At 40.6% G+C, this 25,019-nt stretch overlaps 1 protein-coding gene across 2 annotated transcripts in view; it reads left to right on the forward strand.

Annotated features, from left to right (window-relative positions):
• The window catches only part of SKAP1 (src kinase associated phosphoprotein 1), a 382,247-nt gene that overhangs the window by 310,658 nt on the left and 46,570 nt on the right, over window positions 1–25,019 (forward strand). For both annotated transcript variants that reach the window (XM_072646171.1, XM_072646172.1), the window contains exon 10: window positions 13,267–13,317. In XM_072646171.1, coding sequence (XP_072502272.1) covers window positions 13,267–13,317 — 51 coding nt within the window. The remainder of the gene's footprint in view (window positions 1–13,266; window positions 13,318–25,019) is intronic.

The raw sequence follows: 25,019 nt of genomic DNA on the forward strand, positions 1-25,019 counted from the left end.
GAAAGGAAAGGAGTATTTATTAAGGATCTACTGTGTGCCAGGCACTGTGCTGACTAAGCTCTAGGCATAATAAGGTAAAAAGAGACACAATCCTTGACCTTCTACAGGGAGTCGAAAAGTAAGGGTGTGGAGGGAGATAAGTATATATAGTGCAGGGGAAGTCCAAAGAATGAGGAAAAGGTCCAAGAAGAGAATAAAGCAAGGCCTGCCTGGGCCCTTCCATAAAATGGAGGCTATAGGAGGAACTCACCCCTGGGAGGAAGAAGGGGGTGGACCTTAAAGAAGGCTATTCTAGGATGAGCAGGTGACAGGGTTGGCAGGTCATTGGAGATAAGAAGCCCTCAAGCACTTCCAGGATAAAATAGATATAGAGGCATGGTTTTGAAGTCCCGAAAGTCAAGACCCAGGTCAGGAAAGGAGCTGTAAAGCACATTAGTCTATCTTCAAGCCTTTATTAAGTGCTTCCTGTGTTCCAGGCAATGTGCTAAGCCCTAGGTGTTACATATATTATCTCAGAGGAAGTGTCCGTTCACCTCAAAATTGTATTTCAGAATTTCAGAATTCAGAATTCTTAAGGATGGGGATAAGGGCTGGACCAGTGAATTCACTGATAGAAGGAACTCTTGGAAGAAGACAGTCCCTCTACCACTGGAGGTGGGTACCTTCCATGTAAATTATGGCCTTAGAGAGCTGCCTAGAGTCCTGAAAGGGTAAGGAACTTATCCAGGGTCACTCAACCAAGATGTGCCAGAGTCAGGACTTGACCCCAGGTTTTCCTGGTTTTGAAGACAGCTCCCTATCATTCTCATCTTTATTATTATTATTGCACATAGAAGAAAGCTGAGGCATGGAGAGAATGAGGTGACTCATCCAAGGCTTCACAACAATCCAGCGGCAGATCCAGGATTTATTCCTTGCTTATGCAAGAGAGACGGCAGAGCTGGAGACTAGCTTCTAGACCAGGGTTTCTTCACTTTTCTTGTGTCCTTGACCCCTATGGCATCCTGGTGAAATTTATGGACCCCTTCTTGGAAGAATGCTTTTAAATGCATCAAATAAAATTCAGAGTATTACAAAGGAAAATGATTATGTTGAACTAGAGTTACCAAAATATTATTAATAATAACCGTAGCTAGCATTTACATAGCACCTTAAGGTTTGTGAAGTGCTTTGCAAATAGTATCTCATTTTATCCCCATAACAACCCTGGAAGGCAAGAGTTATTACTATTCACATTTTGCCAATGGGGAAACTGAAGCAGATAGAGATTAAATGATTTGCCCAGGGTCACACAGCTAGTTAAGTGTCAGAGACCAGATTTGAATTCAGATCTTCCTGGTCCAGCGTTCTATTCACTGAGCCACCTTGAGGGGAAAAAAAATGGACCCTCAAGTTAAATAGCCTTGATCTACATTATGTGAGGTGGGATCCTTTGTTGGAGGTGTGTAGGGGAGCCATGCTTCAGATGGGCGGCTAGAGTAGATGACCCTAGAAGGCCCCTCTATAGTAGTCAGAGCAAGAGAAATTTAAGTAACAACATTTATTAACATAGTTTTATGTTAAGGCCTAATTCATTATTATATGAGTCTAAAGAGCTATCTATGGCCAAAAAAATAATAATAATAACCTTCAATATAACCTTCTCCCTACAAGCATTATACATTTCTTACAAAGAGATGTCCACTGACATCTCCAAAAATGTGGACAGCACCACTTCTTGAGTGGATAGCACTAGCTAGCGTGTAGCATAGAGTCCAATGTGGGAGAATTCCGAAATTGAAATTAAAAGATTAGGAATCTCATTAATAACCTTTCTACCCACACAGATAAGACTACTGCTTTGAGCCTCGTGTGACAGTCTTCATGAATTGTCATCGCCAAAATATTCATTGCTGATAGCCAAACTTCTAAGAATCAGAGATTTAGATCTTTAGACATCCTCAAGTTCAACCCCCTTGTTTTACAGAGAAAAGTGAGGTACAGAGAAAGGAAGTGATATGCCCAAGATCACACAGAAAGTAAGTAGTAAGAAGGCCAGAATATGAACCCAGTTATTTCCTCTATTCCAAATCCAGAGCTATTTATTGCCAGCATCCCTCCTGCCTGAGTTTGGCCGGGAAGAGAAGGCCTGCCATAGCTTGCTGACGTAGGCTTCTAAAACTGAGGCTCCCCTGAATGCTACTGCATAGCAACAGAATAGGGCATCTTTTGAAGATGCATATACATTAGGGCCAAGTCCTGTATTTTACAGAAAATAGAGAGTGAGTCTTTTTAATTGTTAGGTTAGTTAGATCACTGACTCTTAAAAACCTAACCGGAAATCTCCACTCCTGCAGAAAATTGGCAAGAACTCGTTGTATCTTCTTTAAAAGATAGAGGTAAGCTGGAGTTTACAGGTCCTAGGTGAATTTAGGGACTTAGGGAAAAGAAACAGCTGGCTGGTTGAAGAATGCCATTAGTAAGTAAGTTGCGTCTCAGAGTTCCCCAAGGAGAGAATTCCTGCCTCCTGAAGCTATAACCTTTCTCTACCCTGAGCACCAGTCAAGTCCCCTGAAATAAGCAGCCAAAGGGTCAAGATTTCCAAGACCCCAGAACTCCTCCCTGGTTGGGTGGGGGCTTCAGACACCACCCAACCCAGCTCTTGGCATCTCCAATCTCTTTCTGGGCCACCTCCAGCCTATGCCAATCCCCCAGTTTCCAGCGCTCTTTGTTGTGGTGTTTTATTATGTAAATGAAGTCTTGGTTGAGGTCGAGCTATTTCTTGTGTCTCAAGTTTAAAAAAAAATGATAATTTCCCCAGCAAGTCATCGTCGTTAATGAAGTTTTACAAAAACAGATACAACCGAAGGAAAATAAAATTTCACAGGTGATAAATTTTTCCAATTTCCCTGGCAGAATTCGATAGGATTGTTAAATTAAGAGTGAAGGTGTCTGTTAGAAAGCAACGAGCAGTGATGGGTAATTTTATAGAGTGGAAAATTGAATCAAATTGCTACATTAAAACACAGCTCCTCTGAGAATCTTCCCTTTCGCAGTCTGCGCCATTGCAACAGCAGGGGTGCAGAGATGTAGCTAATTCACAACGCCATCTAAAAGGAGATGCACTCCCAAATTTGGCTAGGGTCTTCCTAATGATATCATACTCCAGCTCATCCTCCACCCACCCACCCAAGCTCAGGGAAGTATCCAGTTGACAATCTACTTTAGGGTTACAGCTGTGGAAGAGTGCTCTGTGGAAACCTCATTGAACAGATCTCTGGGAAAGAGAGAATAGTCTTTTCATTCACCATTTTAGTCCTAAAAAAAAATGGGGGGTGACTCAGAGATTGGTGGAGCAAGGCAAGATAAAATAAAATCTGCTTCTGAAGCCACTACTTCTACCTGGGCACTCTGAGGAAATGAAATACTTTGGGTGTCATCCCTCTACCCCAGGTGGGAGCTGATGTGATTGGATCCTTCATTACCATCCCTTCCCCTATCTTCTGCCTCCCTCCCCAGCCAATGTGGAAGTGCCCTGGGTATGAGGGCATCCTGCCAAAATTCATGCCAACTTGGATGAGTTTTACTGGATCCAAGGGGGTTGCCCTGGCAAGCAAACCAGTCTGCTTTATGTTGGAAAGAGACAAATTCCATGTCAAGAATAGTTGTCCGGTCTAGAGGTAGAAAGCTTAATGGGAAATGACCCATGCCCATGCTAAGAGGAAAGCCCCATCTCTTCTCTCCTTGAGGATATGGGAACTGGAACCAATGTGCCTCAGAATTTCCTAAGGAAAATACAGCTCCAGGTTTCCAGGTCCCCTTCCTAAAAGCCTCCATCCATCACCACACTTACAGGGCGCCTTGCAGCTGGAGATATTGGCATTTAATTATTATATTAATGTTTCAGCCACAATTCTTCATCCTCCAGCTTCCACTCCAGCACAGTTTGGTGCTTTTGGACTTCTTTTGAGAACCTTGACTGCACCACACCAGAGACCCAAAGAGGAGAGACAAGAGAGAGACAGAGAGAGCAAAATGTGAAGATCCTCTCCCTACCTGATTCTTTCCTCTCCTCCCTCTCTCTACCTTCCTCTTACTGTCCTGAACCTCTAGCATTTCTCACCCTCAACCCCCGTCCTGTAATAGGATCACATACCAAGTATTTGAACGTTTCTCTTTGGTTAGGAGTAGTATTACACACAGACCTCTCCCATGCAGCCCTAGGGCAGGATTTTTTAACCTGAGGTCCATTGATCTCCAAGGAATCCCAGAATAGATTTCAGGGGATTCATGAACTTGGATGAGAAAAAAAATTACATGTTCATTTCAGTGTATTTGGTTTCCTTTGTAATCCTAAGAATTTTATTCTGTTCATTTAAAAGCATTATGCTGAGAAAGGGGAGGGGAATACACAGGCTTCACAAGAGTATCAAAGGGACCCATGACACAAAATAAAAATTAAAAACCACTGCCTTAAACAGTCTAGTTAGAAATATTCAGCTCTATGTGTGTGTGTGTGTGTGTGTGTGTGTGTGTGTGTGTGTGTGTGTGTGTGTGTGTGTGTGTGTTTAAAGCAGGTGAGATTGAAAATCCTGAGCAGATGGGATGCCGGGCATACCTTCTGCTCAGGCCCATTTTTACTGCAGGGGCCAGGTGCTGTGTGTAGGGACAGCCGACAGTCAATGTTGGATTGTGCTAACGTAGCAGCCCCATTCACAGAGTCAAATAGCCCCTGCCTCTAATATTTGTTTCATTATCCCAGGTAAATGGGCTTTGTGAAGAATACTGGGCACTGACATTCTCTCTAATCCCCACTCTCTCCAGGAGAGAGAGACTTTCACATGCTCTTAACCATCTCATCCGTAAGGGAAGCTATGTAACTGAGATGTCCCTCTTGCCCAAAAATACTGATGGACTTCATGGTGAATAGGAGAAGGGTCTGATAACCTTGTCAGTGTTAGGGAAACTCCTCCCAAATAGGATTACAAGCCATGAGATGAAGTGATCCTGTCTCAATGGGATTTGAACCCATGCCTTCCTGACTCCAAGCCCAGCAGCCCTCTACCTGCTGTGGGCTCAATAAAAGACAAATAAAAATGATCACATCATATGAATCATCAAGCAAAACCTGGTGTACAAGTGTGTTTGTGTCAGAATAATTCACTTTAGGAGTAGGTCTAAGATGCTCCTTCCTCTGGGGTGAAGCCAAGGCATACAAGGTTCTCTGCTGGACCGGAGCGACATTGGCTGCAGCAAGGATATTGAAAACCCTGGTTTTAAGCCAGCTATCCCATGGGGCTGCTGCACATCCGTGCTGAGCAGATGGGGGCCCTTGATTTTAAGATCACATTTGAAATAGATTAAACCATAGGGAACCACAGCAGGAAAACATGAAAGTAATGCAGGGAAAATGAGAGGCCTTCTCAGAGGTCCTCTTTCCATTGCTTTTTTTGCAGGCAACTATGGGTCCACATTTATGAATCAGAATACCCCCCAAAAAGGCCACTTTTGTCAGGTTCTGCTTTGTATGGGGTCTTGAGGCTAGAATCCAACAAGGCACCTGAGAGACGCCATAAAGAAGCTAGAGCTGGACCTGCTTCTGCAGCTGTGATATAGCAACAGGATCCAACTCTGTTCTCTAGAGAGATTTCCAGTAAACTGAGAGCAAAAAAAGATAAAGAACCCATCCTGGGAATTTCTGTATACATTCCAGAGCTGCCCACCCTGCCCCCCAAAGGGATTATTATAGACCTGTAAGATAGACTGCTTTATAATATTTTTTGTTTTGTTTTTTAATTTAAAACAATTGAAAATGATGCTTCCTGTAGATTTTTTTGTTTCTGCTGTTGAGCTATTCCAAAGGAAGGGGAGTGTTTCTAAGTGGTCTAAGCACTCTGTGTTCCCATGGGTGGGTGGGTGGGTATGGGGGTGTGAGTGTGTAGGTGAGTGGATGGGTGGGTATGTGTGTATTTTTAAAGACTTGTGAAAAAAGCTATTTCCATTTTCAAAAGAGCAGATTGCACATGAGGAGACACACAAGGTAGAATTTACAAGTATTTTTAAGCAACACTAAAGATCTGATTTCATAGGAAGGTTACTGGGCACTAGCTGAGTGAAATATTCAACTCAGCAGGAGCCCCCAGTGGAGACAGGATGCAAATTATTGCAAATAATACCAGCAAAGAAGGCAGATACATTGTCAGAGAGCTCCAGTACCAACTCGCTTCTCCCTCATCCCTTTCAGGGATGACTGAAAAGTTGCTGGACTTTCCCCAAGATTTATAACATCCCTGGGCCATACTGTATAAGAGTTTCTGGCTTTGCTTTTTTTTGGGGGGGGGGGGATTCCCTTTGCTCATTGGATTCATCCATCGTCAGAGCCCTTGATCTCATGTACATGATACACTTAACCCTTTACATTTCTGTTATTTTGCTTTGTTTTGAGAAGAAAGTGATTTCTCTCCATCCCTACCCCAGCTTCTTTTGGGAACTAGGTATTTTTTTTTAGAACTAGGTATTTTCTTTTAACTATTCTTTCTGTCTCTCTTTATCTTAGGGGTATCAAAGCAAGGCTTCAGAAAGAAGCCAGGTACCTTAGGAAGTTCCTCTCTGTATATCCCTTTGAGGTGAATCTTCTCCTTTTTATCCCTTCATTAGATATGCAATCACTAGGCCAAGAATGTTGAATGGAATCTATTCTCCATACACTGGATACCCCTGTGGTACTGCTATCTCTTACATGTTATCATGTACTTTTTTACATGAACTCCTTTCATTGCCTTCTCAGTTAATGATCTCTCACCTTTGCACAGACTGTCCCCACATACCCAGCATGCACTCCCTCCTCACCTCTGTATCTTGGAATCCCTCACTTCTTCCAAGACTCAGCTCAAGTACCACCACTTACATGAAAACTTTCCCTAGCCCCCCAGTTATTTGTGCCTTCTTCCACCCCAGTTACTTGATATTTACTTTTTATATATTTTGCATTTATTTTTCTATCCCTTCCTTGTAGAATATAAGCTCCTTGAGGGCAAGAGCATTTCATTTTTATCTTTGTACCCCCAGTGTCTAGTACTGACTTAGCATTAAGTGCCATTATGTTTATTGAACAAGTGAATGAATGGGGACATTTGGCTATTTGGGACCAAGGTAAAGCATTTAATGGAAATTTAGAGACCAATCATCTTGAAGCTAGTTGCTTAATAGCCATCTGAGGTTAAGGGTTTTTATGTCATCTTGCAAGGCCATTCTAGTCCATGACTGATAGTGACATTTAATACAAAATTTATACCTGATTTGTTTTACAAGGCTTAGTGATAGAAAATGTTGAGTAATATTTTTATTAAAAAGAAGTTCAGCAAATATTTAAGCATAAAATAGACCTTTTTATTGCACTTGATTAAAAACTAAAATTATGGCTCAAGTAGAAGGGGTGAATGATAGAAGGTAAGATTTTTATTTGTTTGAAGGGATTTGGGGGGAAACATGCAAGCTTTAGCCAGCAACTTTCTTTCCTGTGAGGTTTGAAGGTCATTAGTTCGTGTTTTAATCAAGATTCCTGGCTAGATCATCAGAACAAAAATAATCAGCCCTACTATCCCATAGTAGGAAGAGAGGCCCTGGCTTCTGCGATAAAATATTGGCTAAGCCAAGGCATCAGTCAGCCAGTTGGCAACCACTGGTAACCCATGGAGTTAAAAAGGTACTAATAGGGTATACAGCAGGAATATGTAGGAGCCAGCTCAAACTGATTCTCACAGCTGATTGTTAAAGCTGTTAAATTTTCAGTGTGAACATTTATACCTCAGGAATCTACAAACTACAAATCAAAGCTTGGTTTGTAGATTTGTCTAGACTTAAAGTGTAAGTAATGAAGATTAAACTTAACAGAGTATCATTGGTATATTCCTCTTCTCTCCCATCCCCACCCCTACAGCAGCTTGTTAAACATTTACGTCCACAACCCTGTTATAGAATATACCTTTTTTTTTAAATTTTGAGTTCCGAATTCTCTCCCTCCCTCTAGATCCTCTTCCCATCCATTGGGAAGGCAAGCAATAAGATATCCATCCTACATGTGAAATCATGTAAAACGTATTTCCATGTTAGCCATATTGGAAAAAAAAGAGGGGGGAAGGAGGGCAAGAAAAAAAGAAAGTGAAAAAAATATGCTTCAAATTATACTCAGAGTTCATCAGCTCTTTTTCTGGAGATGGATAGCATTTTTAGTCATAGATTCTTTGGAATTGTCTTAGATCATTGTCATCAACTCTCCATCACTCAAAACAAAGTCAAGTGCAAGTCATGGCATCGTTTCTCTGATGCCATGGTCCCTCAGCAACAAAGGACGAACACACAGATCATTGTCTTAATCAGATTAGCTAAGTCTTTCATAGTTGATCATCATGCAGTGTTGCCATTACTGCGTACACCATCCTGCTTCTGCTCATTTCACTTTTCATCAGTTCATGTAAGTCTTTCCAGGGTTTTCTGAAAGCATCCTGCTTTGTCATTTCTCATAGCACAATAGTATTCTATCATTGTTATATACCACAACTTGTTTAGTCATCCTGCAATTTATGGGCATTTCCTTAGTGTCCAATTCTTTGCCACACACACACAAAAAGCTCCTACAAACATTTTTGTACATATGTTTTGTAAATAATTTTTGTACATTTTCCTTTTTCTTTGATTTGCTATACCCTAGTAGTGGTATATAGCTTCATCAAAGGGTATGCACAGTTTTATAACCCTTTGGGCACATTTCCAAATGGTTCTCCAGAATGATTTGGCCAGTTTACAACTCCTCCAACAGTACATTAGTGTCCCTGTTTTTCCACATCCAGGTTATGCCTTTCACTGACTTTTTTTTTTTTTTCAGTTTTTCTCAGCTCTGATTGTAAGATGTGTTCATGATGTGAATATGCTCCATTCTTAGAGATCCCAGGGCACAATTAAATAAATTTAATTCAACTTTTATTAAGCACCTGCAATGGCATGTAAATTACTTAGAGCAAGCAATGGTTTCATTTTGTGACAGCAGTAGTCAGGCTTATATGACACTAAGTTGACTTAAAACATGTGACCTTGACCTTATAAAGCTGGATTCAGCTGATTTCCAAACTTTAGTTAGTTCTCATCTGAGTATTTGATTTTAAATCATAAATACATTTCATTGTTCTCTTTTGTTGAATTTTTAATTCTGTGGTTTTAAAGAATAGACATTAGTATAAGAAAATAAGTAAAATCTATAGCTCTGAAAGAGCATTGTTCAACAGCTGTTAGAAATATTGCAGCAGCTGATGGTTTGGGAAAGTCAAGCATTTCAGGAATCACTCCAGCTCACAGTAAAACAGTCAGCTACACTAAAGTGCAAAGAGAAATCTGGTGGAAAACACAAACTAAGAACTAATCAACTAATATTCTAATTAATTCTCAGAAAACAAGCAAAGACCTACAATAGGATCTGACCACTGTAAGAGCTGTTACTGATTTTTCTATAATGAGGCTTAAGTTTCTTGAAGTTGAAAGTATAATAAGAAGACTAATTTTTTTGAAGTTTATAACCGTTGCTTGTTAAGGGAAAAAAAATATGTCTCATGGGCAAAACAGTATAAAGACTGGAGTACTAAAATTAGAAAGAGGTAATTTTTACTGATGAAATTCACTTTTCTGTGGAAAGCTATATCAAAACCTTTATCAGAAGAAGTTCAAATGAGCCTGTAAAATCTAGACATCTCTATCATACATCTGCCCAAAAGTGTTGGGGAGAATTTTACTTCAGTTGAGTCTGGAAGTCTTGTCCCCACTAAGGAATGATAACTTATGATAAATATATTGATATGTTGAGAATCAAAATTGTACGAAAATTAAAGAAATTCCTACCTGGAGCTGGGATACTGTAACATAGCTTTATACCATGCCATACATCATTAAAGATTTTTAAATATTTCCAAGAGATGGAGATAATTATGCTTCAATGATCTGGAAACTCACATAATTTAAACCCCATTGAAAACCTAAGGTTTATAATCAAGGCTAGATTTGGGGAAATGGATTGCTTATTAAAGGTACACTTACTATTCAGTACAGAAAAAGTGTGGTTTTACAGTGAAGAGTAATTCTTATGAACATAATGACAGTAAAACAAGTGATTGCAGCAAAATGAGGACATAACACATATTATGAGGTTTTTTGACAGTATAAAAAGATTTAAGGTTTACTGTATAAATTGATAAATGGAATTATTTTTCTTTGTCCCAATTAATTTGCCCATGACTTTACTAGGTACAAGTAGACTAGGTGCTAGGAATATAGAAATGAAAAACCACTTCCGCCCCTATGGAACTTGTAATCTAGTAGAAGAGATGAACATATACCCAAATACCTATATAATGCCTGTCACTCTGATTGAGATTACCATCCAAGAACCTTTGGCCACCAGAGTCAAGTTCTTGGATTCTCATCTACCCTCACCTACTCTGGCAAGTATGTGGGGCTGACTACCAGGGTCACATCTATAACAATAGAGTTTATTGATGATAATGAATGGCATTCAAGTTATATGGGGCCAGAGTGCTACTTTTTTCCTAGGTATCTCCAAAGGGTCAATAGAAGACAGGGTGTCTCATCTGGAAATGAACAGCATAGACAAGCAGACTTTTTTTTTTCCATTTTTGTGCCTTGACCAGATTAAGTGCTGTTGTCTGAAAGGATAAAGGAATCAAGTTTGGGTTGTCTTTTTTATCATTGCAAATACATTTACATTCTCCTATTTTACAAATGCAAAGAGCAGGCAAGCCACTTTCAATAATTTATTTTAAAATCAATGCTAATGAGGTTATGTCTCGTCAGTGGCCGAGTTTTACAATAAAGTCTGATTTATTTAGAAAAGATCTTTGGTGTAGCTTCCCATCTAATGGCAGGGGAGGAGGAGGTAGAATCGCAGTCATGGTGACCCTACAACTTCGGATCCAATTTGTAATTCACAGTGGAGATCTGACCTAATTTACATTGATTAGAATTGGGAAGAGGAGACAGCTGGGCCAGGCAGTAGAGGTGGAGTAAACTCTCTTTAGAAAGTGCCTAAACACAGCAAATTGTATCTCTCTTTCTCTGTGTGTGATTGAATTGCATGAGATCAGCAAAAGGGCAGCCCTTTCTTCACCTTAGCAGGTACCTTTGAACCTGAACATACCCAGAAAAGATCTCACTTTAACATTTTCCTTCACATGAAGTCAATGAGTAGGAACAGGGGAGAAGAAACAAAAAATGGCAGAGGAAAGAAGGAATCCAGGGAGTGCAAAGAATGTTGTGTGTGTGTGTGTGTGTGTGTGTGTGTGCGTGCACGCGTGTGTAGTGGGTAGTGTGATTTTTTTCTTTGTGGACTATTTCCTATACACAAGGGTCACCTCCATCATCTCCCATCTCTATCCATCATTTTAGTCAAAGGATAAGTAGGATGTTATGTCTGGGAGAATTTAGTTGTGGATAGCAGTTAAGTAAGATTGCTGCTTTTACTAAAGGATGTAACCAGATGGAAAGGAAAGGTGTATTGGAAAATTATAGTTCTTCTGACATGAATCCCCTCTGCCTTCTTGCCCTTCCCCCAGTATCAAGCCCTAAATTTAAATTTAAAAAAAATCATTTTATGAAATGAGGTCATTCCTTTAAAGCTACATAATTTGTTTTTGTTTTGCGAAAGGCACAGTGAAATGTAGTAGATAACATGCTGGGGCCTTAAATTCAGGAAAACCTGGGTTCAAACCCTGCCTTTCACCCTTGACTAGTCATGTGACTCTGAATGTGTCATATATTAAGCTTGGGCAACAACCTAGGACCTAATTTGCCAGTCATAAACTAGGGTGTAACATACAAGTGTCCGTATCAGGTATTCCCTTTACTGATGGAATCAGACATCTTCTTATCTTTGAGTAAAGTTTTTTTATGGATGTCTGAAAATAATATATCTCCCAGATGCCTGTGTTCAAAGACTGTCTTCTCCTGCCTATATTCTTTGTCTGTAGTTTAACCAGGCTTAAGCTATGACATACACAAGCCCTTTGATATATCCCATAAAATTTAGTTCAAAGGAAAATACATAAAAAAAAATAATGTGGCATAGCAAATAGAGTGCTAGGCCTGGTAGTCAGGAAGACCTGAGTTTAAATCCAGTCTCAGATACTTACTAACTGTGTGATCCTGGGCAAGTCAGTACACCCTGTTTGCCTCAATGAGGCAAAATGAGCTGGAGAAGGAAATGGCAGATCACTCCAGTATCTTTGCCAAGAAAACTCCAAATGAGTTCACAAAGAGTTGGACACAACTGAAACTGCTAAGCAACAACACCAGGGGAGAGGCTGAGCCATGCCTTTGATATACAACCTATGTGCTGTACTGGCATCCTCTTGATGTTAGAAAAAAGCAAGGGAATCACCTAGCACACAAAGTATCATTAGGGAAAGAAGGCTTTGATGAAAGGGATATAGGATGGGGTTGTGATCAGGAATACTGGAGAAAGTAGCTTCGTGGATGAGAGCCCAGTTCTACCAGAGTGTCTAAATGTTGGCAGTTAACTGCATATGAGCATCTCACCCTTCCACCAGTGGACCTCACTTTCCTAACTCCCTTCTGCTGGGCCCTTCCTCTCTGTGAAGGCCAGGTGCCAGATGGGGAACCTGCTTAACTGTTTCCCTCTTTGAAAAGAATTCATTTGTTGCCCACTTGGAAAGTGTCTCCCCCAGCCTCTCCACATTTCTGCATCCCTACTTTTCCAGGCTGTGCAAAACTTTGTACTGTTTTGGAAATTGTCCAGACATAGAAATTCAACAATCTGTTAATAATATAAGTTAAACTTACATTTGTGGCATTCATTTTTTTCCCCCAGAAAAGCCCAGTTGTTAAAACACTAGCATACCCTTATATCACTCTATAAACATTGCTTGCATGCAGTAGAAACCTCAGGGAATGAAGTCATCCCCAGATGGGGGGCCTAGTTATTATAGGTTAATAATAACAGTAAAATGCTTTCCATCCGTTATTTTATTTGAATCTTGTTTTACTAGCCGAGCAGCTTTTTTTGCTCAGATATTTCTTTGACTGACATCATTTATTCCAGTTCTCCATAATTCCCCATTTGAAATGCATTGTCTTACACTCACCTTGAACCTCTCTCTTGCCCTCTAGGGAATGCTCATTCTCTTTGGCAATCGTAGTGCCCCATGACTCAACACCATTGGGCACCACTTTCTAATATCGATCTTTTATTTTTTCCTCTCCCAACAGATGAAGAGCTTGATCTGGTGGAAGACAGCAGTGGAAGTCAGCCAAAAAGAGGTACACAAAGCTCGGTTAATGCACAGTGGCTTACTTGCTGCTCCTTGCACACAACATTCCTTCGCTGGAGTCTTTGCCTTTTTACTCCCGTAACTGGAATGCTCTCCCTCCTCACTTCTTCCTCCTGACTTTCTTTTCTCCTTTCTCCTACCTCCTTTTCCCTGGCTTCCTTCCAGACTCAGCTCAAATCCTACTTTCTACAGGAGGACTTTCCTGGTTCTTCCACCTACCCACTATTCCTAATACCATTTAAGTTGTAGTATTATTATAGCTTGTCTGTACATAGTCATCTGCAGTTATTCTTTACCCCACCTGTTAAAATAGGAGCTCCTTGAGGACAGGGACTACATTTTTGCTTTTCTTTGTATCTAGAGCACTTAACACTGTGAGTAGTAAATGACTGACAGGTTGAAATAACTCCATAGGATTTATCAGCTTCAAACTGAAGAAAGTACCTTTTTTTGAGAATATAAACACAAGTGGACTCTCTGGGAGAAATAGGAGAGAACTTAAGTGTTTCCACACCAAAATCCCCTGGAGGAAAAAAAAAAAAAGATGGCAGAATATAGAATGATCCTAAAGAGGTGATACAGTATTTTTAGTTAATCAATGTTAGGAGAGCACCTCAGACTCTTACCCCAAGGAGGGGGAAGATCTAAACCAGATCCTTGTTTTTTTTTCCTGTCAGTACTTCTAAATCAGGACAGTGGAGCTGTGCAATTGCCTCATCTCTTAAGAGCCCACAGGATTAAGAATACAGAGAATGGAAATATCTCCTCTCTAAGAGGCCCAGAAATTGCAGGTTCAGAGGGGAACAGAGATGTGTCAGATCTGAAAAGTGAATGTAGAGTAACGAATGGAATTACTAGGTGATGCTGACTTTTGATGGCCTTGTTTGTTTCCAAGCATATTTGGAAATGAATATGGAACAGTTTGGTTGAATACAAAATGACAACTTATTCATCCCAGACAGTTAACCATGCTTCAGGCTGTTAGTTACCCCATCTTTTCTGAGGTCAGATGCCCCTCTGAAGCCTCTTTAGTAGCAGGAAGCCTCACCAAGGACCTGTTCAGTAAAGGAAGACCGCATGTTTCAAGTGACACCTCAAGGACATTCATTCCAGCAGCAATACCTGAATTGTGCTTGATTTAGAATCCAGTCCATTTTTTTTTCTCAGTAACAGAGATCCCAGCATAAAAGCCTCAATTTGTGATCTGCTTCAGGCTCACTGTCTGTATGCATATGTGTCTCTTTGTGTCTCTCTTTTCTTCTCCCTTTTTATTTCCCTCCTTCCTTTCTCTCTGCGTGTCTCTTTCTTTGTCCCTTTTTCCCTTCTCTTTCTATTATCTGCACCCTCCCCACCTCCAAGCCCCTTTTTTCTTCTTCTGTTCTCACCAGGAAAAGACTACAAAGATTTAAAGAAAGGCCAAGCCTCATAAACCTCAGACAGCCAAAGGGAGAGAAAGAAGAGAGAGACATCAAAAGACCACAAGAGACATTTGTCCCAAAAGAGGAGGGCTAGAGACAGTGAAACAAGTATGTTTGGAGGAATGCTAGCCCCACCTTAAGTGGCCCTGGGATGGTCACAAGATAGACTGAGTGCATTCTAAAACTCGCCTGTGAAATCCAGGGATGGTCCCTTGCTTTTTACTTAGGAACACTGATTTCTACTCACTGTACAAACTTCAAGCGGAAAATCTGTTTCCTGACCAACTTGCTTCGCTTTCCCATCAAACTTCTATCTCTGGCAGAGGAGAGAACTATTTGGTCTATGTGGGTGCGTGAGTCTGTAGTGGGTGGAATAAGAATGTGCTTCCTACAACTCAGCTTCATAGTTACCTCCATTCAGGAAATAGACTTCTGGTAGGCCTCTAGAATTCAGTAGCAGACTCGTCCTTCACTTTATTTCCTCATTCCTACACCCCTCTGTTGTAGTTCATGTCTAGGAAGGGGGGGAAAAATGGTTTTTTTTCCTTCTTCCTTAACTGTACCGATAGCTATAATTCAACTTGGTTTAAGAGAAAAATTTCCTTTTGTTCGTTGATTTCCTGTTCCCTCCTTTCCACCCCCACAACCAAGTAAGAGTTGTTATGGCATATGCTAAGTCCTAAACATACTCCTGTGTTTTATACTTTCTACTGGTTGTGATGATTGGTGTCTCAGTGATTAAAAAGCTGAAGAAGACTTTTTGTTCCCTCGTTAGAATCTGGAGGCAGGAATTTTTTTTTTAATTCATTGTTTACTTGTGTATTTATTGAATTTATATTGTATCTTTTTTCCAAAGGAGTTTTAGAGGGAACCACAAATATGGAACATCCAGATCTTATTGATAAAATGATTTTTAAAAAAAACAGTAGTTGGGGGGAGAGGGAATGGGTAGAGGAAAGAGGGAAGGTAGTACAGATGAAGGCATACAAAAGGCAGGAGGGATCTGAGAAGTGACAGTCAGTAGTGAATACTAGCGTAAAAGGCTTTACCAAGCTCCAGATTGTGCAACTCACTTGGATCAGTGTTCTATCAGTTGCCGTTTGCCTTTGCAAATAAAAGTAAGTAACTCTTGTGCCTTAGCTCATCCTCCTAGGAGGTCCCTCTGAGAGGGAGGTTGCCTTTCAATTCTGAGCACCGTCACCACCACCCCTCATTCCACAGGAAAAGTAAATATATCACCGATCCCTTTTCCTTTACGTTGTCCCTTTGCTTGTTCAGCTAACACTGTCAACGTTTCTGAGCTCCAGTGAAAACTTTTCATTGCAAGGGGGGAAAGTACCCCTATTAGGTGTTAATGACCCTATAAAATGTAATTTCTTTTATTTTATTCTGTTACCTAGAAAATCTATCACAGGCTTGTAGTATTGATTGTTCAATCTACAAAGGGCTCAGTTTACAGCATGATTGTTAGTAACAGGGTTATTTTAATGAGTGACTCTTCAGCACCTTTGATCACACTGGATTCCAACCTTCAGCCTTGCTTTTATATAGGACAAGACTGTCTGATTTGGGGCTTAGTGACTCACACTTATCTCTTCTTCTTGTCACTCTTGCATAGGTGACCCAAGGTGAAACTTGGTCCATGCTGCCCTTAATAAAATCACAGGCCATTGCTTGGGTGTACCCTGTCATGTAATAAGCAGTTCTGGAAGAGTAAATCATCCTTAGACTTTTTATTCCTTTGATTAGTCAGTGTCTGACCAAAGGAGACCTCCGAACAGGTCATTATTGCTCATGTGCTTTGGCAAACTCAGCCAAAAAGAAGTCAGAAGTTCAGCTATTTCTGGACAACAGAGCAAATGGGCTACTCCACTGAGCGTTACATTACCAAGATGCTCTTACCACCCAACCCTCCCCCCACTATAATGAATTACTAGGCCAAGGAAGCATATGACAGCCACAGCAAGTATTTGTAGCCCTGAACTTTTAAAACATGCATTTCCCCGAGACCAAACATTAGTTGTTAGTCATTACCCAGCTGTACTTCAGACTAATAAAAGAAAGATGGAGGTCAGATCAGTGAGAGATTTCCCATACCAAAATCCTATAAGTCAATCAGTCAGCAAACATTTATTAAGTACCTACTATGTTCCTGACACGGTTCTACATGCTAGGGATACAAAGAAAGGCAAAAGATAGTGGTACATTCCAGATTAATGATCCCAGAGCTGGGTGGGATCAGCTGCTTCTCTTGCTTTCCTGCCAGCCTAGCTGAGAGACAACAGTATCTTGCTTCCTTGTAATACCTTTGATTCCATAAAGGTTATTAAAGGCTCAGGCAGAGTCAGTTCAGTTAGCTGAATGTGGCATCTTTCAGATGCCTGATCTGAACCAATGTCAATTTCAAACGGATATAATTTGGAACATCATTGACCAGCCCCTCCCCTCCTCATGCTCAGGTTGAATGGCTTTAATGGGCCTTCTCGTTTTGTTTCTGTTTTTTAATCATTTTCTTGCTTTACTAATGCCGTACACTGATTCCCTTATACTGGCAGGGTATAGAGAGAACTCTGGGTCCTCAAAGACTGTGTCAGTGGAAAGTAAGTTCTAGTAAACACAACCAAGCTGGGAAGGTAGACTGTACAATGGTCATCCCAGCCCAGCTAGGTTAAAGGAGATTAATCAATTAAGTACCTAAAATCTCCCTTTATATTAGAAGTCTTTCCTGATTCCCCTTAATCCTGGTCCATTGCCCTCTGTTGATAATCTTCAGTTATATATGTGTGTGTATAACGTGTGTGTGTGTGTGTGTATATATAATCTTGTTTTCTTCTCATTAGACATTCCCCATTAGACTCTGAGCTTCTCAAAAGCAGAAACTGTCTTTCTCCTTTCCTTATATCCCCAGTGTTTTATTGACTGACTTGTAACTGCAAGGGATACATAACAATATTATCATTATTACCTTCATCATCCTCAGAACAGCTAGCATTTTGCCCACTTCCTGAAAGAGTCGATGGACTAAGGATTCAGAATTTTTGGACACGGCCAGTGTGGAAATTTGTTTTGTCTGTGCATATTTGTTGGAAAGACTTTTTCTTTTCTTCCCCCTAATGTGGGAGGAGATAGGATGAAAAGAAAATAGACTTTTGTTAATTGAAAAAGCATTTAATTAAAAAAAAGAAACTCCGTTGAAGAAAATCACCAACTCATCTGTGACTTACAGATGAGTTTTGGAGAATTGCCTGGGGACACTGGGAAACAGTCACACAAGCTTCGATGTTAGGAAGCCCTGGGTTCAAGTCAGATGAAATTAAATAACAATGGGTTTATTGGCATTTTCTGCATTAATTCTCCCATGGAGTTTCAGGGCCAAATTGGTCTTAGGGTAAAAGTTTCTGTACACTTGATATGTATACCATTTCTACAGAGAAGCTATACTTAATTTCTTAAAGTAAAAATAATAAAAAGCTATTCTAAATAAACATGAAAAAATAGGAAGAACTTAGCATCTGTATAGAACTTTAATGTGTACAAAGCACCACCCTCAAGGAACATTCTATAGGAGGAAACCTCATCTGGTTGGCCACAGGATAATGAAATTTGAGGCCATAGCAATGTTCCTTGGTCAGAGGGCTCATGATCAGGGTTGACAGAGGGAGTCTTCACAATGAGAATCTTTCAGATCATTGAAGTGTTAAAGAATATGCCCAATACTAGGCCCCATTCACTTAAGAAAATTAAAGTAACATGCCAAGTAAGCCTTCAGCTTTCAGTTTCTCATGCTTAGTCACAACCTAAACTCTTCAGGGGCCCCAAACCCACATTCTTCTCAGTCAAAAGCTAGGGTTGAGAGGGGCAGCTACATGGTGCAGTAGATAGAGCACTGGCCCTGACGTCAGGAGGACCTGAGTTCAAATTTGTCTCAGATACTTACTAGTTAGCTGTGTGATCCTGGACAAGTCACTCAACCCCATTGCTTACACACAAACACATATGCACGCACGCACGCATGCATACACATGCACATATATGCACACACACAAAACCAGAAAAAAGAAAAAAAAAGCTAAGGTTGACCATCATGGCCTAGAAAACAAGGGAGTTTAAGGTGTTGCAAGAGAATGTGAAGTGTAGACTCACAGAATTTTCACTAACAAAGTCTAGAGGCTGATGTTCAATTACTGGACCTGTCAAAGGAGGCATCTCACCTGGTCTCAGATAAGAGAGAAACACATAGGTAATTTCATCAGTATTAGAGGTCTATTCCTTAAGTATGTGAGCTTGGAGCAAAGTGACCTAAGCCTGGTCCCGTGGCTTTAACCAGAGAAAAGAAGAAAAGCAGGCCCATCCTTGTGTCTTGGTTTATTCCCTTTCTCCTCAGAGCTGCTTCCATTATGGTTGCTTTGGCATTTAGCCTTTCTAAAATAGACTAAAACACTTGGATCTCTGCCTGTCAAAAAAGCAGAAGATTCTATCTCATTCTTTCTCCAGAAAAAGTCCATCTCAGCTCTGCCAGCAATTTAAATGCAGTGATCACACCCATTAGCTTCTCTATCATTGTAATTGTTGTTAATTGTTATAACTGTTTTAGTTATTAGTGTTGTCATTATTGCTTTAGGTCCTCTGTCTGCTTTATGCTGAATATATTAGTGCTTTGCTTCTGAATTACCAGCCTTGTATTTAGTGGGGAGGTATATTTATGGAGAGACAGTGAGAAATACTGGCATTAAGCTTTATTCTTTTGTTTTTATTCCAAATGGACAGACTAGAAAAAAAATAATTAGGTGGAATAATGTCCTGGAAATGAGAATGAGGATGTTTGCGAATTAATTAAATGGTCAGAATGCTGTGCCACTTCTGATCCCTGAATGCTGCCAGAGACACGTAAACCTCAAGAAAACCCTTATCTAGCCCACAAAGCAAATCCTGCCCCACCAAGGACTCCATTTCTGAGGTTTTTGCAGACTCTGGCCCTCCTGTCCTCTATGGATCTGAAACAAGCTTAGGTATAAATCAGAAACCCACCCTGTACCAGATCCATGTTGGATGAAATGACAAAGTTTTGGAGTAGCTGGCTCTTGGTAGTACGGCAAGCTGCCCATCTTAACTGCCACCCACCCTTGGTGTGCTTTGTGACATCTGTGGCCTCTGGAACTCAGCCCTCCCCTTTGTTGTCTGTATTTTCCCCTTCATAAGCTATCACAGTAATGATACACTTTCAGACTAGTCTTTTCAGGTGTCACAAAATCTATCTTATATAGTTAGCCACAAAACATTTCTTTTTTATTTAATTTTTGAAATTAACACAAATCTATTTTTTTTACCTCCTATCTCCCACAGTCCAACGCAAAAAAGAAAAAAAAATCCATGTTACAAGGTTGTATAATTAAGCAAAATTAATTTCCCCATGGGCCATGTAAAAAAAAAAAATACATCTCATTTCACACCCAGAATCCATCACCTTTGTCAGTAGGTGGGCAACATGTTTTATCACAGTCTTATGCAGTTAACTCAATCAGAGTTCTGAAATCCTTCAAAGTTGTGTACAAAACATCTCAGTGAGAGATTGTTAAACAGCTACTAAGGGTGAAGTGTTCTTCTAGGCATTCAGGAAATTAAATAAACACAGCCCCTGTCTTCAAGAACTTGTAGACTAGCAAGTGAGATTAGACATAGGTATGGATAACTGTAATCCAAAACAGATATGATTGCTCTAGATATAGGGAAAACTTCTCTAGATAGGAGATAGACCTACGTTAGTATATTCTCATTGTTTGTCCTTTGTTCTGGAAGAAGACCATGACATCAGGAAACTGATGCCATGACTTGCAAGTGAATTGAATTTAAGTGAGGGAGGGCTGTGCAAAGTCATCAGTCTTACTTTCTGTTCTGGAGCCATCAGGGTCCAGTGGCCCCCATATCAGTAAGTAAGAAATAGAGATAAATAGTAGAAGAAAATTTGGATTTGAAATCAGAAGATCCAGAGTTTGAGTCTTGGCTCTGCCACTTACAAACTGTTACAGGAGGCAAGTGATCTAATTTCTCTGCGCCTAAGCTTCTTCATCTATAAAATGGAGAGAATAATAATAGCTGCTTGTCAAATAATAGTGAATAACAAAGCATTTATCTAGCACTTTAAGATTTGTAAAGCACTTTAAAATATTATCTCATGACAACCCTGAGAGGCGGATGCTGTTGCTATCCCCATTTTATAGAAATTGAAGTAGTGAGTGTGAGTGACTTACCCAGGGTCACACAGCTAATGAGTGTGTGAGGATGGGCTTGAACTCCAGTTTTCCTGACCCCGCCTGGGTCATCTAAGTGGCTCCAGTAGCACCTACATTGCCTGCTTCCCAGGACTGCTGTGAAGATCAGGTTAAAGAATGTTCATGAAAGCACTTGAAAACCATAAAGATACATCTAAAAGTGAATTCATTATCGTTATTATTGTCAAAGGTAGGCTCCTTGAGAACCAGAACCATCTTTTGTCTCTGGGTGGTTGGCATTGAGCATAGGACTTTGCACATGAGAGGTACATAGTAAATATTTATTTAATTGAGTCATTATATGACTATAAATAATACATTCATGAGCAGTTGCATGCTCTTAAAGTAAAAACAGGCTCTGCTTTTTTCCAGCAAAGGAAATCTGAGATGCTTCCCTCGAGCCACCCAAATTCATTCCATTCTCAGATAGTCAGGCCAAAGGACCGTGAAGTCTATATTTTCTTCCTAAGTCTATTTAAGAAGAGCCTCCTTCATCCTAGGCACTGTGCTGGGTTGTTGGGGATGCAGAGGTAAAAACAAAACATTTCCTGCCCTCAAGCTCACATTCTATTTAGGGGGAACAACATGTACATTGAAAATTAAATACAAAATATGTGTAAATCATAGCGCACTTTCCGTGAAGCTGAGTGATAAGTTGGGGGGGACCTAAAAGGGGAGGTATCCCATGGAGCATGCACAAAGCTGAGGTTCTGCTTAGCTACTTCCAATGTCATATGTTTTCACTAAAAGTCCAAGAGAGAAGCTTCCAAAGTCCCAAGCAACACTTTTCAAAGAGAGGAGGAGAAATAGAGTGAGATAAGGTGAAGTCATTTCTCCTAAAGCCAGGCTCCTCCTGGCTCAGCATTTATTAAGCTCCTACTATATGCCAGACAACGTGCTAAGTTCTAGGGACAAGAAAGGCAAAAGGCAGCCCTCACTCTCGTGGGGCTCAGAATCTAATGGGAAACACAACATGCAGACCACTGTGCATGAGCAAGGTATAGACAGGATAAACTGGGAGTAGTCTCAGAAGGAGGGCACTAAGATTAAGGAGGACCAGGAAAGGTTTTTGGCAGAAGATGGTACTTTAGCTGAGACTTGAGAAGGAAGCTAGGAAGTAGAAATGAGGGAGAGAATTCCAGCATCCCATCCCCTTCCCCCACCCAGCCCCCCATGAGAGATAACTGGTGAAAATGCCCAGAGTCTGGAAATGAAGTATCTTATATGAGGAACATCAAGGAGACTAGTGTCACTGTGTCACAGGGTCCTTGGAGGAGAGTAAGGTATGAAAAGACTGGAAAGGGCTGGGGGGGGGGGGGGGGGCGGGGTAGGAGAGGGGTGCATGAAGGGCTTTAAAAGACAAAAAGAGGATTTTATTTTTGCTCCTGGAGGGCAATAGGGAGCCACTGGCTCAATGACCAATCCTCTTTTGCACAAGCCTCCTCATCCTCACATCACCTACCCCTGTCCTGAGCATTGAGAAACCAATGAGAAGCCTCTGGCCCTACATGTACTTAGCAAGAAGTCCACATGTGTCACCACAAGCTGTCTGATATTAGGACCCACTGGAACAGACTGAGGCAGAGGCTCAGTCCCATACACGCTCCAGGAAACCGCCTCCTGAGCAGTGTCCCAGTCCAACAGATGGGATGGGATCCCCTAATTACTCCCATTATCAAAATAATTTCCCAAGGGAAAGAAAGCATTATCAACTCAGGAATCAAAATAATCTTAGAAGTGATAGCTCTAGAGCTAAGTTTTAAAGGAAGCTAGAAGGGTAACAAAGCAGTGCATTTCAGACATGGAGGACAAAAGCACAGTATGTGAAAGGTAGGCAAGAGCCAGATTGCAGAGGAGAAGGAGGAGGAGTAGTGCTTTATCTTAGAGACAATAGGAAGCCATCAACAAATTTTTTTTTTAATTCACAGAAGATAATAGAAGGGAGTTCAGTAGGAAACATGGACAGCTTTGAAAATAACCTGCTGAATTGTCACTTATTTCGAGGGGAAAAAATCCTTCTGGGTTTAGATTTGTGGTTGTATGCACAATCCTCTTTTTGTATTCTCCTTTGTATATGGAATCTTACTTAGATTACTTACTTTCTGTATGGAATCTTAGTGTTCATTAATTAAACATCTTACTTGGTGTTTGGATTTTTAAAAAAGAAAAGTTGTTGGGTTTTTTTTTTTAAAGAAATTACTGATGAAAATTAATTGCCCTACATTCTCTGAACTTAGTTGAGCTGGTCATTGGATCACAGAAAAAGTCTATCAATAAGCCTATGAATGAAGCCTTTCCAATTTAATAGAACCTGCTAAGTGCTCATACTCCCCTAGCGTAGCTTTCAAGAAGTGAAAATTACCTCAGTTTCATAGTATCTGTGAGAGACGGATATAGGCACTGGCCCTTTGATTTTATTAGTACAGGGAACTCCCTCCAGTCATATAATAGGTTGTCATCTTCTCTACAATTTATAGTGTTAGAGAGTTGTCTAGAGCAAAAGGACATAAGTGGTTTTTCAGTGGTCCTAGGGCCAGCTCTCTATCCACTATACAATTTTACATCACTGCCCTATTGCCTGTGAGTTGTGACTTAAACAGAGTTCTTGTTTATTCTTAAAGTTAACCATTTATGCAGAAATACATCTCACAATCAGGCACTGAAATAGGGGACTAGTTGCCATACAGACTGTATCATAAAATTATAGAATTTTAGAGCTGGCAGAGGCATTAGAGGTCATCTAATCCAACATCCTCAGTTTACAAAGGAGAAATATAGGACTCAGAGAGGCCACCAAACCCTATACAGCCAAGAAGCGTCCGAGCCAGCACAGAACCCAGGTCTTCTGAATTCTAGTCTAATCCACTTTTCACTTTAGCCATCTGCCTCCATATTCTAGGTGTAGGAATTTGGTAAGCCTTGCCTCTTTTTTGGGGGGAAGAGGGGGTAATATTCTTCTACTCACATTGATGTTTTTAAATTATTTTCAGTTGTGTCCTACTCTTAGTGACCCCTTTTGGGAATTTCTTGACAAAGATACTGGAATGGTTTGCCGTTTTCTTCTTCAGCTCATTTCACAGATGAGAAAACTGAGGCAGAATTAATTGGGCTTTTTTTGACAATGATACTAAAGTGGTTTGCCATTTGCTTCTCTAATTCAATTTACAGATGAAGAAACTGAAGGTTAAGTGACCTTACCCAGGGTCACACAGCCAGTAAGTGTTTGAGGCTAGATTTGAACTCAGAGAAAGATGAGTCTTCCCAACTTCAGGTCTGGTGCTATATCCACTGCACCACCTCTCTGCCCCCATGTTGGAGAGCTTACCTCTGTATCATGACAGGATTCTGTTCTTCTATTCCAAGAGTAAAGAAGCAGTTTGGCATAGGGCATAGAAGAGTTAGTCTCGGTTAGCCTCGGAGTCACAAAGACTTCAGTTGGAGACCTGTCTGTGGGATCCACTGGTTGTGTAGTTGCAGCAGGTCAATTAAGCTTCTCAGTGCCACCACAGAGCCCCCTAAGATTCTCTTTTACAGCAGAGGCCTCAGTGATAATCTTGGTGATTAGGCCTGTTATAAATGAAAATGCAGTCATGCTTTTCTCACTGCTTCTCTCGTATTTTAACAAGCCAGAGTCCCCCAGAATTCATTCAAATCACTCTATGTCTTTGTACTCCCTACATATATGCTTATATGCTTAACTCTATGGCAAAATGCTGTCATAAGTGTAGTCATTGGTCTTTTTGCTGCCCTCTGTTGTCCTCTCTGGATTGTAACAGTTCCATGTGGTGAGAAATTAAGCCTGGGCTCCTCCTCTGTCAGAAATGAGAACGTTTAAAGTCATTGGATGTTATGCATTACAAGAGCCTGACAGAGGTCAGGAGTGTCTGCCCTTACCATGCACAGCCCACAGCTTTCTTGTAAGAGTCATATTAAAATGTCTTTTCCATGAGAAATAAGAGAGCTAATTCCAGTGGGATTCATATACGCATACATGGACACACACT

This window comes from Notamacropus eugenii, chromosome 2, assembly GCF_028372415.1.
Source record: "Notamacropus eugenii isolate mMacEug1 chromosome 2, mMacEug1.pri_v2, whole genome shotgun sequence".
Classification (NCBI taxonomy): Eukaryota; Metazoa; Chordata; class Mammalia; order Diprotodontia; family Macropodidae; genus Notamacropus; species Notamacropus eugenii.